At 38.0% G+C, this 14,854-nt stretch overlaps 1 protein-coding gene across 1 annotated transcript in view; it reads right to left on the bottom strand.

Moving 5' to 3' along the window:
* The window catches only part of GUCY1A2 (guanylate cyclase 1 soluble subunit alpha 2), a 152,160-nt gene that overhangs the window by 20,027 nt on the left and 117,279 nt on the right, over window positions 1-14,854 (bottom strand). Inside the window, exon 7 of the mRNA XM_041487209.1 lies at window positions 8,708-8,862. Coding sequence (XP_041343143.1) covers window positions 8,708-8,862 — 155 coding nt within the window. The remainder of the gene's footprint in view (window positions 1-8,707; window positions 8,863-14,854) is intronic.

Below are 14,854 nucleotides of genomic sequence, written 5' to 3'. Positions count from 1 at the left end.
TAATGACAGTTACACAAATCCAAAACTGTAGAGTGTATCTACATTATTTGATTAAGGTCAGGGCTGGCACTAGCATTAGTTGGTATTTCCTACTACTTCCTCATAGACAAAAAAAGTGCAAGATATTAATTACCCATCTTGTTTTCACTTGTTTTGTGAATTGTAACTTGGTTACAATTAAATGCTCCAGGACTGATAATTTGTCTTTTGAAGATTCCTTCACTGCTGTGGCTTGTGATAGACTCCACATCCCTGTATTAGATGCTTGAATCAGCCTCAACGCTCACAAATTGTCCAGCTGACCTTCACTGGGATAACATTTCAGTTCTCAAGCAAGCATGGCAGGAAACCTTTGCTACCAAACGTTGATGGAAGTTACTTATGATTACATTCAATCCTACTTACTTTACAATCTAAGGGTAAAAAAAAAAAAAAAGAGAAGAAAATAAAGAAAGTTTTCTGGCTCATAGAATAATACTATTAATAAGATTTTTATCATGATGAAAATGACCTCTTGTTAGCTTTCTCCTAAAGAACAGGTTCTTCAAATTCCTTAAATAATATGTTGGTCCTGACACTTGGCTTCCCAATCGGAGAGTGAGATCAAAATTCAGAAATTGCCTCTGATTTCCTACATCTTTTTGTATATACTAAAGAAACAAGTTATCTGCAGATTCTCAGTGCATATCAGCAAGGATATTTTTCTGCAAAATATTCCCTCTTACTTTTAGGCCACCTGTGATGTTAAAAAGAAATCAATAGCAGTTGATGGCCATGGCCATTTCTAAGTTTACTGAATTCCTTTTTATGGGAACAAAGAACCCCAAAAGATCCTTGTGCCAAGCAGGTGAATGAATAGTGCACATCCTTAGGGATGAGCACTGAGCTGCACTGTGGTGGGCTGACCTTGGCTGGACACCAGGTGCTGACCAAGCCACTCTATCCCAGGCAATCCATTTTTTTGCACCTCCTCTCTGGTTCAGGAGAAGATCCAGTGTAAAACCTACTGCTCTGGAACATTTCCTGGGTGGTGGCACCCAGTTCAGGTTGGTTGCCTCACCTCATGGACTGCTCTCAGAGCACTCCTTTGTGAACAGGACAGGCTGCCAGTTGTAAAAGCCTGAAAGAACAATCCACCCTGAGAGCACAATCTTCACCTTCAGGAAATTATGTTGCAGCTTTAACTATATAAAAAATGTCCCCAGATTGTCCCATATTCAGAGAGCTTAAGCTGAAATTACACAACCTCCGCAGTTCAGGAATATTCATGTAACAACTAGTCTGAAAATATCCCAAAGCATTTATCTTAGCTGTATTTTCTGAATCACTTCTGTGAATTTCCCTTCAGGGCACTATTGCAAAGGATATTTTTATAGTAGGTTTTTCACAGGTTCAAAATTCTGGGTTCCACTCAAGCAGTTGGATACACAATTTACAATTCAGAGCTCAAATTGTGAGGGTCAAGGTACTCAGGTATTTCTATAAATTGCCTGGAATTAGGTCTGCCCTCAGCTTGTCCTCTTCAATGATGTTTCAGGGGAGGAAGAATTTCTTAAACAGTGATTTGCACTTGATTAACTTTGACATCTTTTCCTCCTAACCTGAAGTCTTCCAGAGCTTTTAAAATTCTTGTACTGTCCCTTCCTTGCTGGGAATGCTCTTGCTTTCAGACAAAAAGGGATAGTCTCTGAGAATTATCTTTTTTTTTTTTTTCTTTTCTGCTCATTCATTTAAGAAGAAAATTCAGGAGGTCTGTGTGTGAATGAAAATTGGGATCATACTTAGGGGGAATCTTGAAGAAGCTTTTAAAAGCTGTAGCTCTTTCTTCACGTAGATGAAATGATACAGTAATTATATTTCAAACTATCTTGGCAAGAAATAGTCACATCTTCATCATAGTTTCTATATTCAGAAAACGAAAACCAGAGAATCACTGAATATGCTGAGTTGGAAGAGACCCATCATGAATATCAAGTCCAACTCTGGTCCTGCACAGGAACATCCCCAAGCTTCACACCATGTGCCTGAGTGTGTTGTTTGAACACCTCTGGAACTGTCTCAGGCTCGGTGCTGCGACCACTCCCATGAGGAGCCTGTTCCAGTGCCCAACCACCCTCTGGGTACAGCACCTTTTCCTGATATCCAGCCAAAACCTCTCCCAACTCAGCTTTGTGCCTTTTTCTTGACTTCAGTCTCAAGACTGAAGAGATCAGTGCCTGCCCCTCTGCTTCCACTCACGAGGAAGCTGCAGACCGTAATGAGGTCTCCTGTCAGTCTCCTCTTCTCCAAGTGGAACATGTTGCCCATGATGATTCTTAACGCCCTCCATGCCCACAGTTTTCCCCTCCGTTTCTCGGAGACATCAGGCTTTGGTACTTTTCACTGGATTGCTGAATCAGAGCACAAAAGCACCCACTCAGAACTAAACTTCAGTGTGAACTTTTCTTTAGGAAAACTGGTCTGTTAAGACCAAAACTGAACAAAAGTTCTAAAAGAAATGCAATGTTCTACAACAAAGGAGACTGTGCCTTCACTCCTAAACATAGTATGCACCATGAAAAGCACACTGGCCAGGTCAATCTTCCATAAATGCTATCTATCACAGGGAGAAATATCAACAAAAGGAAAAGGTTCTTTCTGCCCTGACTCTAAAAGAACTGCAAAACCTTTAGTTAACCTTGTTCACATCAGCTCATTAATTGGTATAATTAGGAAAATCTAATTTTAATGGCTTTCCAAACAGGCTGTGAGAAGACTGTCTTCTGTTGGACTGCTGTTCCCTTCCTCTGTGGCAACAAGCGTTGCTTGCTTCACCAACTGGACATTGTCTTGATAATATAAACCAGCTCAGTTGTTTCCATATGAATACAGATAATAAATTATTACAGCACTCATTAGAAATTTTGGAAGGCTGCTCTTAATATACTTTGTATAAACATATGACATTGCCATTGTAATGCTAAAAATCAGCGCACTTGGTTCTAAGCTTAAGCAGGTTTGAATTTCTCCCTCAGTTTCCGTGCATAAGGAGAATGGAAAAAAAACCCTGACTACACATCTACCTAATTAATTGCACATTGCATTTATTACTTTTTAAACTATGGAAGTTAGTGTATTAGTGTTCCTTCTTCATACAGGTCAACTGTGGAAAGGTTAGGAAAGGACCAGTCATGATTTTTTACGAATATATTGCATGCAGCTCAGCATGGTGAGCGTCAATCTGACCTTTAATGAAAGGACCAGTCATGATTTTTTACGGAATATATTGCATACCACATGCAGCTCAGCATGGTGAGCGTCAATCTGACCTTTAACACTTTTTTTCTCACCCACCTAAGCAAAAAGAATACTGGGTTTGGGACATCAGAGGCTCAGTGCACAGGTTTGCTACTAAAAGGCCTCAGGCTTTACACTGATGTAACAGTGCTGGCCTCAGGACCTGCCTGGATTTTTGCAGGCTTGAGCTTTTTGTAGTTTGACAGCTGTGTAGCCAACAGATGACTTCTGCCTAAACATGTTTCAGCTTTAGATCAGCTGTGTGAAACTGTGAGGTAACATACACTGCCAACTACTGAACAGTGATCTAGCACAGCTATCCTGGGTAGAGTGAACCTTGGATAAAAGTGAACCTTGAACAAAAATACAGTGTCACAAAGCACAGCACAGACAGACACCAGAGGCCCAAGGACCACCATCACAAAACACAGAGACTGTGGGGTGCAGCCTCACAGAGGCAGGTGACACTGGGAGCAGAAACCCAAGAAAAAACAGTGCATTTTGACTATGCTTCTAAAATTAGACTAGCAATAATTTTTTGTGCCCATGAATAAATTGTATTCCCAATCTGTCCAAAACTAAATTGTCTGTCCACCAATATCTCTTGAAAACATACGTGGTGAACTGACCAGCATAAAAAGAAACAGTTTTTTAAAGGATGCTGAGAAATAAAATCTGAAATAATCTGCTTGGGAGAGCAAGCCCATTGGTTTGACCATACAAGGCAGAAAAATATAGATGTAGAGATAGCTATAACCTGTAGGAGAAGTAATACATATAAATAGATATAACCTGCAGGAAAAAGAATTTGATAAAAATCAATAAGGTGTTTAAAGAAAAGCCTAATTTTAATTTAAAATCCCTCTAAAGAGGGAAGTACAGAAAAACTTCTTAATTACATAGAACTTCTTGAAAGAACTTTCTGTGAAAGAATGATTAAAAACCTACATTGGTTTTAACCAATTTTGAAGGCTGAGAATCAATTTATGCAGCCTTTAAAACACACAATAACCTTGCCCAGCTCAATAAAGAGGTACACCTGGGCTGTCCTCTCTCCTAAATCAAGATAAAGATGTGGGATACAGGCTGTTCATCTTTGCCTAAGCTCAGGTCCCAGATGCATTGCCCAATGTATGATAATGGAAAGTATCTGTACTCAGCACTGAGTGCCAGAAGCACACTGACCACAAGAGAAATACAGGCTGCAAAAGACAAGAGGTAGAAAGAAGAGGGAAAAAAAGAATTCATTCTTAAACAGAAGTTACTCGACAAACAGGAACTATATTTACCTGCTTTTGATAACCTCTTGGAAATCCCAAACCATTACACTGCAACACTACTAGGAAAACAAGACAAATGTGGGTATATTATATTATATCTCATAAAAATCATAATTAAAGGCTGAAACAAAAAACTAAAAAAAATTTAATTTCTCTCCTCCGCTGAAGATTCTCATAAATCTTACTGTGCTTTCTTCCTGACTATGGAAAATAGGGTAATTCTATTCAATTCAGGATAATGTAGATGAATTAAATAAACTTCTTTTCCTATTCTTTTCTGTCTATATGTTTATACAGGGACCAGTCTGGGATGCTCATCTTCCTCTCTAGCTACCACATTTTTCACTGGAAGTTTTACCAATGCTATTCCAGTGATTTAATTTCACAACGCTTAGTGATTCAAAGCAAATGGGGATCTGTGACCCTTGTGTCGAAAGACCTGTCTGAGTCAAGAGAACAGGGTATTTCAAACAGAAGTGATGTTTCAGATTCAAAAAATGTGAAGTCCACCTTTGTAAAAGGTGTTGTTTCACACCTAGCAGAGCTCTGCCCAGGTAGGTGTAACTGGAGCAAGGCTGCCCCAGGCTCACTGCTGCTGCTAAGCAACAAACATCACACCTCGTACTTACCATTTTAAACTCTGATTCTTACTTAGGCAGATTACTGCCTTGAAGGGAAGTGTCTGTAACCAATAATAGGCATTCTGAGGTGTGATAATTATTTGAATGCTGATGGCACTTTAGGATGCATAGTCTTTACTGTAAAATGACAGCTGGTAAGTATTGGACATGTTTCAAGGACCTGCATGCTTTATAAAACTTATACCACAACTTCCATCAGGGGCCATGGTAGACACAAACACGTGATGATAAATGCCAGTGGTTTCATATAATTGAAAATTCTGTTGTTTTCATACTGACTGCAAAATAATCTACTTTGGAAAACACTTATTCTTAGATAGTGTAAATATTAACAGCAATATTAACAAAGTGCAAAGCAGCACAGTGTGATCAAGCAGAAGCATTTAATAGAATATAAAGTCAAATACAAATGTGTTTTCAGTTTGTGATGAATCATTTAATTTATACACAATAAATATATACTCATACAAATTATATTTAAGAAAAGTTATATATGAATGCATCAGATCACTACTTTTTGATTTGGATACCACAAGGATATTATGTTAAATTTCGTAGATCATGTTCAGAAACTCTGAATAATTTTGCCCCTTTGAGTATTTTGTAATTGCAGTCTCCTCTGGCCACTGTGTCAACAGTGTCATTTCTTGACTTCTTTCCTGTTTTCAAGCTTCCAGCTTGAAAGGCTATACCAGAAGGTATAGCTTGAAATCAACTTTTGAAGTCATCTCATGCATATTCATTTTATCTTTTCACATCATTTCCCAAGCCTGTAATACAAAATTGTTGCTAGCCTGATCATCACTACTTTTAGCCACTCATTGTGAATGATAACTGCATCTCATTCAAACACATATTTTCTTTCCATTTCTACTTCCTTCACCTGTAACCATGCATCTAGCCTGTTACTTCCACTGCAAGTTCTCTGAATCAAGCACTGAATTTGTTCAGCATGTTAACAGCAGATTGTTTACTGAGTACAATAACACAGATAAAAAATACCACTAATTCTGTATTTTGTTGTATATTGTTTTGCAATTTTATGCTACAGCATTACTATGTAATCAGTCACTTTTCTACCCTCTCCCCCTTTTGAAGCAACAGTCTACATTGATAACTGTGTGCAAGGTAAGTACAGACATGAGGGTAATATAAGGTGAAGGTTCAGCTATCCTGAAAAAAATGGTCCTATTCATACCAGATTTCTAGGATTAAAGGGAAGTGAAAGAAACCATTTTTGATGCAACCTGAGAGATATGCAGGGTGAGAAGCTCTGATTCAAGTTTTAGTACCTAGGATTCAGTAAGAATGCTCTCCAAGGTGACTGACATTTGACCTGCCATGGTACAATATGCCCAGTAGCAGCTAGACAGAGATGAGACACAGGTAAAGAGAAGCTGTCTTCTCTGCACCACAATGTACTAAGAGTCAGAAAATGGGCAGCACAAACCCACCAATTTCTAACAAGCTCCATACACAGGCCCTCAAACTAATTTTCAGAACAGCCTTTTAATCAGCATTGTGATGAAAAGAAAATACAGTCACAGAACCACAGAATCAATGGGGTTGGAGGGGACCTTTAAAACCCTTCTAGTCCAACCCTCTTGCAGTGAACAGAAATATCTTCAGCTAGATCAGGTTGTTCAACAATGACCCCAAATTTGTGCCTCACAGAGGAGGTGCTGTATCACTTATAACCAAATCAACACAACTGGCACCGTGCACTGGTACACAGAAAGTTACTCTGGCCCAGCATGAAGAGAGTTCTGTGCACCACAGGTCCCACAGCTGGTATCTAGTCATATTTCCATAAAGCTGCCTAGCTCACCAGTTTCTGCTCTCAGGGACATAAACATGAGCAAGGAACACCATAGCCCCAAGTGAAATAAGCCCCCTGAGCCATGTTTGTGAAGATCTCTTTTCTGAAAAGTATGGACTGCACTTTCAGAGTATCTTGAAGACTATCTCAGGCTGGAGAACGGCACTTTATAAGAACTAACCCTGTTCAAGAAAAGTCCAGCTCCCTGTCACAGGGAATTGGTCACGTTTTGCCAGACCACAAACCACACACCAAAAGCCCTGCTACTGTGTAATTTTTGTAACTGGAGCACAAATGGTAAACAAAATTATGGTGACTATTGAAACAAGGTTTTAGAGGGTTCCTTCTATCCCACAGTGGATGGCCAAGAGTCAAGCATTGTAGAATGCTGTGTATGGAAGGTCCCAAAACCAATTTATTTTCAAATGATACCAAGCTCCAAACAGGAATTTCCTATATATTTATTGAATTTATTTTTATTTAAATGAAAATGTTTTCTGTAAACAATAATAGATTGTATCTGGATAGATTTGGAAAATAATAGATTGTCTTTCTCTTGCATGTTACCAGACAGCTGTATGAATCTATTTCTGTTCACTCTATGATACAAACCCTATTCTGTTATTCCACCTCTTGGTCAATTTGTTACACCTGCTTCATTCTCAAAATATGATCTCAAGTGAATGGGCTCTTCAGAAGAATGTCACTTTATGCACTAGTTTAATTATTTTTAACTTTAATTTCTGACTTATTCATTTTAGCACAGCAGACACTTCAATACTTGGATGAAGAAATCCCATTAAAAATATTTATTTACATAGATGGCTGTGGGGGAAAAGATTTGAGATTCACAGTACTGAATAGGAAAACAAAAAAAGAAAGAAAAGCAATGTTGTTTGAGCAGCTGTGTACAGATTTACCACACTGTCTCAAAACATTACTTCAGAAAATTACTTCAGATGCAGAACACTGGAAGATTGAGATATCCTGCCAAAAAAAAAGTGAGTGCATCAGCTGTACTCTAAGCAGTAGAAATTCTAATAGTCAAACTGTCAAATTTGAACAATAAGGAACACCATTTTTATTTAGGAGCTGTTCCTCACAACCAGATTTAATCAAGCCCTCTCTCCATTTGCATAATTTCTTCAAAACGCTAGGGATAACGCTTTGCCATTTTCAATCTTTTTTTCCTACATTATGAGAATGCTTCTATCAAGTGTGACTTTACAGTGCTAAATAAGAAATTCTGTCTTCAAGAAAGCATTAAATCTCTTTGTAAGCTTGGCCTTACTGGCAAAACTAGACTTCCTTCTTAGACAATGGGAGTGTGCTTTCTTTCATGAACTGTGTTTAGCAGGTGGAACCTAAATCCCCAGTAAAAAGCTGTAATAGTGCATAAAATTATGTCGCTTTGGGGGACATCTCCCATTCCTTCTGTTACATATTATTTTTAGCAGGAATGGCTGGCTTTTCTGTTGTGCCCCCTTGCCTCCAATGCCTGACTTCTTTGCACATTCTGACACAAACCTGTGAACAAAAGACAGACATCCCCACACAATACCATTTTCCTCTGTCCTGATGCCTCACCAACTTTCTGCTGAATTACATGTGTTGAGCATAAGAGCATGCTACAGGATGGAACTGAAAACAGGCTGGAACAAAAACAATAGGAAAGGGTGCAGAGGACTTACTGGTAGGTGGTGGGACTGACGTTGATGCGGCGTGGGTGACTTCCTGACTCGAACTTGCTGGCCAGGGTGACGTTGTTCCCAAAGAGGCAATAGCGCGGCATTCTCACACCAACCACGCCGGCCAGCACCGAACCTGAGTGAATGCCTATCCTCATCTGTAAAAAAAACACGAGACCCACGTCAGGCTGCCTCTCCTGAGCCACCAAGGGTAATGGCATTAGCACTCATCTACAAGCAGCCCTTTCAAATAAAGAGTAAACTAAAGAAGAAAGAGTGAAGTGGAAAAAAAACCAGACTGTTCTATTCCTCTAGCTTAGATCAGATGCAGTTAAAAGAAAGAAGAACAAAAAGATTATTATCTTTTCACTAAAACTCTTTTCTTCTCCAGCACATTTGCTGGAGACTGTGACAGTCACAATAGAAATCATGAACAGAATAGGACGGGATCACCCAGAGTTACTGCAACATCAGCCATCTAATTACACAAATAAATACATCACAGAGGTTATTTTTGCCACCACTTCTAACACAGGCTTTAAAGTAATACCCAGTTTTTCTCAAATTGGCAGGAAGAGTAGTTAAATGGAGTGAATAAATAAGTTACTTTTATCTCCTCCATATTTTTCTTCCAAACTCTTCAAGGTCTAAGGTCTTTCTCACTCTGTCATATTGCAGTGGTGAGAATGCTGAAGACTGAGGCACCAATGATTTTAAAGGTAATTGTATCCTCCTCAAAATAAGGAGGAATAAATCCCCAGCAAATTGTAAAACTCATGTGACTATTTCAGCCATCATTCCCTGTAACTGTCTGAGATCTGGCAATTGCATAGACCTGTACAGCTCAGAGTCACCAAGTTTCCTTCAGAATGAATAATCAGAGATTTACTCTGCATACATTTTAGCTAAAAATTGCATTTGCCAAAAAAATAATTTTTACAGATAGGGAAGTCTTTTTCTCTTGTTAACTTTATAACAGTAAAAAATTGAAAATGAGATATTTATATATTCTGAGCATACACTTGCTCATAGCAACTGGACTGCTGCAAAACTTAAGGTGAAGGAAATAAATAGCAGCTACTAACAGGGTCTGATGGGGTATGAATGAGTGATTTACCTAACACTGTACTCAATACGGTCCTTTTATTTACTTAATTCACAGTTATTGCACTGTGCTTTTGTCCATCAGTCCCTATTTTTTTAATGAAAAAATACATATGGACTCAAATACAAATTCAAAAAAGACATCATTGTTACACCATCTTTATGTAAAAAATACGCCAGCATTTGATAACATTGGTGTCCATGAAGTTTTAAGAACACGTGGGACCCCACATGATTTCACTGACTGTGGTTCTTCCCACATGCCCAAGACTTTCACCATGCAGCTAAGCACTCTTCTAATTTTGTTCCTCTCTTACTTGCCACAGAAAATGGGTTCAGAATTATTTCTGCTATACAGTAAGCTCCTGCATAACCTAAGGACATGTTCTGCATTCAATGTGATACTACTTACAACATTCTCACAGGCAGCCTAAAACCCTCAGTCTTCACAACAACGATGTTAATTACAGACTAGGTTGTTTGGTTTGTTCGTTTCTTTCTCCTTCTTCTTTCCTTTTTTTTTTTTTTTTAATCTATAAATAAGAATCACTCATTTTAATTGAACTTTCAAAACTTTACTATGGTTTGGAAGCCAGCCACGGAAATCCTTCAAATCCTCTATTCCATAGGGCTGGGAAGCATCCACAAACTTGGTCTGCCTGGTAACATCTGTGCAAACTCATAACATTCGGGTTATTTTGATCATCTTTTGGAGAAATAAGATTTCCTGCTTTTGCTACAACACACATTTAAAATCCACTGTCCATTACCAGCAGAAAAAAATGCTTCTGCACTCATAAACTGGGTAAACAGTCCTTCTCCCTATAGGTGAGGTCAGTACCTGCCCTCAGTGAAAGACAATCAGCAGGAAGTCTTGCTCACACAACAGCCAGCATGCTGTCAGCTTTTAATAAATAATAACCTATTTACAATGTCTTGTTCTTGTGAGATGGGAGGTGAGTTAGTCATTTTGCACACAAATTTAGAAACAGAGCTAATGAAACTCATTTGTTCCACTGCTACTCTGCATGTTTATTTAAAAAACACAAATTAACTGTGTGCTGTGACCTCTTCCACAGTGCATTCCATCACATGTAAAGGCCAGATTGAAACTGTGAGGAAAAGTATTAGCTTTGTTTTCTTCTAAAAACACAGGAAGAAGAGTATACATTAGAGAGGATCGAAAATACGACAGCTTTTTGCTAAGAAATACTAAGAAAACATACTAAGAAAATAAAATTTGTTTCTGCAATATATGCAGTGAAAACTGAAGTTATTGTTGATTGGTTTGTTAATTTCATTCTTTCCTTTTCATTGCTTCCTTTTATATTGTCACACAGTTTTTTATCACTCAGTGCTTCAGTGACAGACATGAGGGTTCTTATGTACTATCTTAAGGGCTTTTTAAAAAACACTTGCTCCTGCAATGAAAAAGGTAGATATAGTCTCACAAACACAGGTTAAACTACATAGAGAGAGTCAAAACCTGAAGTTTTCGTTGGGTGGAAGAAAGCTGATGTAGGCTTTCTCAATAAACCTTAGAGATAAATTACACTAAGAATGGCTTACAATAAAGCTCCACATCTGCTGCATTATGTAGTTCTCTCCAAAAAAGGAGCCTGCAAACACTGATGCTCTTGCCATAAAGTATTCCTTAGTGTGCCTTATTATACCAAGAATAACCATTATATTGGTCCTATAGTACTTTTTAGAGAAGTATGTTTTCTTAAAAGTGTCTTTTCAAGATTTTACTTCATTTGCAGATTCATTATTCTTGTCTTTTCCTCACAGAGTTGAAAACTGTTGTGTTAACTGCTTCAGGCTCTTTTTTACAAAGGAAAAAAAGTGTGATCAAATTATTAACAAGAAGGCACTTACTGGGAACATCAACATTTCACATTACCTTTGCAGTAAAGAAAATCTGCCTAGACCACGTAACTTGGAACAATAACAACAACAGTTACACAAATATAGTTACAGTTCCCAAGCTATATTGTACATGTAGCCCTTACCAGTGCTCTCTCAGAACATTAAATATTAAAAATAGCATAGAAAGTGAAACCTACGCGACAACACTAAAATGCATTTTTGTCTATCATAACTCTGTTTATTATTTTTAATATATGTGTAGTACAAATTATACATTATTAACTGTCTTAAATGAAACATTTTTAATAAAATGCATGCTTTTCATCTGTACCAACTGCTTCTTTGTATGTCCTTAATTATTTGGCTAAAGATAATAGGGAAGTGTGCAGCTGAACCTGAAAATTCAGAGGCATTCTGCACACAAATGGAAAGGTGAATCTTTGGAAACTATCACAAAGAGAAAACAGCTGTGAAAAAAAATAACCAGTAAATACCATTCCTCCAAGAGGTAAGGAACAGTGAAGAGACCCACAAAAGCCAAAGACATTTCTAAAGCATCCTCCCAGAAGGGACAATGGCAAAAGAGACAGGAACAGGTGGGACAAATACTGAGACCTGTGAGAGATCTTCCAGTTGAAGAGGGACAACTTGAACTGAGTGCAATGAAAAACGAGAAAAAAAAGATGAACAGATCTGATTTCTTCAAGAGCTGTGGTAAGAGTGAAGTGGAGAAAAGCTGATGAGTCAGAGGTGTAAAAGAAAAGCAGCCTGCATTGATCAATGTAATGTGAGAGGAAAGACATGGCTATGTGCAAAGCAAAAGAAGCTCCCAAAGCTTGTGTTAAGAAAGTAGCAGTATTTGGATATTTCTTACTGGATAAGGCACAAAGAGCAGAAATGTCTAATGCCCGAGTGACCAGAAGGATTTTGTTTAGTAGTGATAAAAGAAGAAGATTCATAAGGAAAGATGAGAAGAACTGATCATCATCTAAAACAACCAGTGGAAATGTGCCAGAAGTGGTACCAATGAGAGCTGAGAGTCCAGACTAGACTGCAAGAGGAAAGTCAAGAACAAACAGGAACAAGGATGATCAGCACAAAAATATTTGTTCTTTTTCTGAACTGAACATTCTGTTACTGAATTCTTCTGATGTCCCAAATCTTAGAAAAATTGTATGTTACTTCTTTACACCACCCCATTGCCAAAGAATGATTTTCCTCTTTTATATCTAGAAGAGCTGGGGTTTTTACTTTGTTCAGTTTTGTTTCTTTTTTATCTGCTGTGCAATTTCAATTACTTGCAATTGCCTGAATGCCTTCTTAGGCACCATACTGAAAACTGCACTCTTACACCAAAATAAAGCCTATTCCAACTGAGATGAGAGTAAATGCAACCCATCTACAATTGACTTTATAGGGAAGAGGCAAAAATATTTTAATAACAGTAAATTAATGCAGTGGCATGCCTGAAGTAAATTTCATCATTGCTTCTTTGCTTCTTAATAGTTGGGGGTTTTTTGTTAATCAGTACTCTCTCAAAAAAAACCAAAATCCAGTCATTTTCATTAGGGTCAAAGCTCTTGAGTTTTTTTCTCTTTTGAAACCTTTTAGAAAAATGTATTCTCCTTCATCCTTCCTCATTTCTCCACATCATTTTCAAGGCAAAAATTAGAGTGCAAGTGGAAAGACAGTCTAAGAAGTAGTACTTGTCCACTCAAGAATGTTTTTGAAAACCTCTAATCAAAATTTTTTGACCAATATAAGTTTGCATATTGATAAGCAATAGAATATATTAATCTTATTTCCCTTCAGTCAAAACTGAGACACTGCATTATTTAAAAATAATTCCTTTATTAATTAGGCCACAGAAAAATGGTTCAAGCTGTAATGCTTCCTGAAAGGAAAATTAAGCGGGTTTTAAATTATTCCTCAAGCTTCATATGTACATGGTGCTGTGCAAGAATATTTGCAGTCGTGGTTATGGGCTTACAAATCTATTTTAAAAAGCATAATTCATGCTTTATTCAGAAGAAAGGAGACTAATAGGCAACAGCATGAAGAATTGCATGAGGGTATGATTGTGAAGAATGATTTCTGAGTTGAAAAGGACTGCAAATATTTTTACACAGCACCATGTACATAAGAAGCTTGAGGAATAATTTAAATCCAGCTTAATTTTCCTTTCAGGAAACATTACAGCTTGAACCATTTTTCTGTGGTCTAATTAATAAAGGGATTACTGAATAAATTGAAGGGCAAAGTAGGAAGAAGAAGAGTCTGTGGGTACCTTTCTTTTTGTCTTCCAGTAAAGAGTAGTTGATACTAAAACATGCAAGCAGACTTTCCAACTCACACTAAAGGTAACCACATAACCTGTCTTCTGGTAAGCACAGGGCAAAAAAAATTGCTCATTTCCAAAGTCCTCTCTCTACAACCAGCAATTTTCAGTTCAGGGATTTCCTGAGCCAAAAGAAATTCTTTTTGTAGAAAAAAGTTGTTTGATGTTCAGTTCCTCCTCAAATATGAATGATGGTAACATTCCAGCATGCATTCTTTCTTTGCACCACACACATGGAAAGAAGGACCTTAATAAACAGTTATTACACTCTGAAAAACCCACTCCCATGCTAGAAAGAGAAGTCTCAGGTTGTCTCACAGGTTAACTGCATCCAGAAGGACACACAATCCATTTTCTCAGAACTGTCTGCCTTACACAGACACAGAGGAAGGAGAGAGGACAGGCTGGGAAGTAGGTGACACAGTTTGGAAAACAACCACAGGCAGAAGTGATCCCCCACTCAGCCAACCTGGACCTTTTCAAGCCTCTATAATGTGACTGACTGACAGCTGTTCAAGACTTTGTGCTCAAGACTTTGAGCTCAGGGCTGGCACAAGGCAGTAGCTGCATGAAAATAGTTCCAGGCACTTGCATGGCCCAAGTCAGAAAAACACTTAAATACAACAGAAAGCATTCTGCTGGATCAGGATTTTTTGTATCAGCCAAAATAATGTATATCGCTATCTGTACAGAAACATTTCTTAGTCAAAAGCACTCCTCACTTTCTGGCCTAAAATACTGATTGATACTCTGTGTTTCAGTATGGAGCTTCTCCCTTTTGTCCTTGCAGTGTCCTTCAGAAAGGAAAAAGTCACCTCTTGCAGGGTGTCTTAGCTATT

The sequence above is a fragment of the Pyrgilauda ruficollis genome, unplaced genomic scaffold, assembly GCF_017590135.1.
Source record: "Pyrgilauda ruficollis isolate IOZ18807 unplaced genomic scaffold, ASM1759013v1 scaffold8, whole genome shotgun sequence".
Classification (NCBI taxonomy): domain Eukaryota; kingdom Metazoa; phylum Chordata; class Aves; order Passeriformes; family Passeridae; genus Pyrgilauda; species Pyrgilauda ruficollis.
This window is presented reverse-complemented; position numbering and strand designations above follow the sequence as displayed.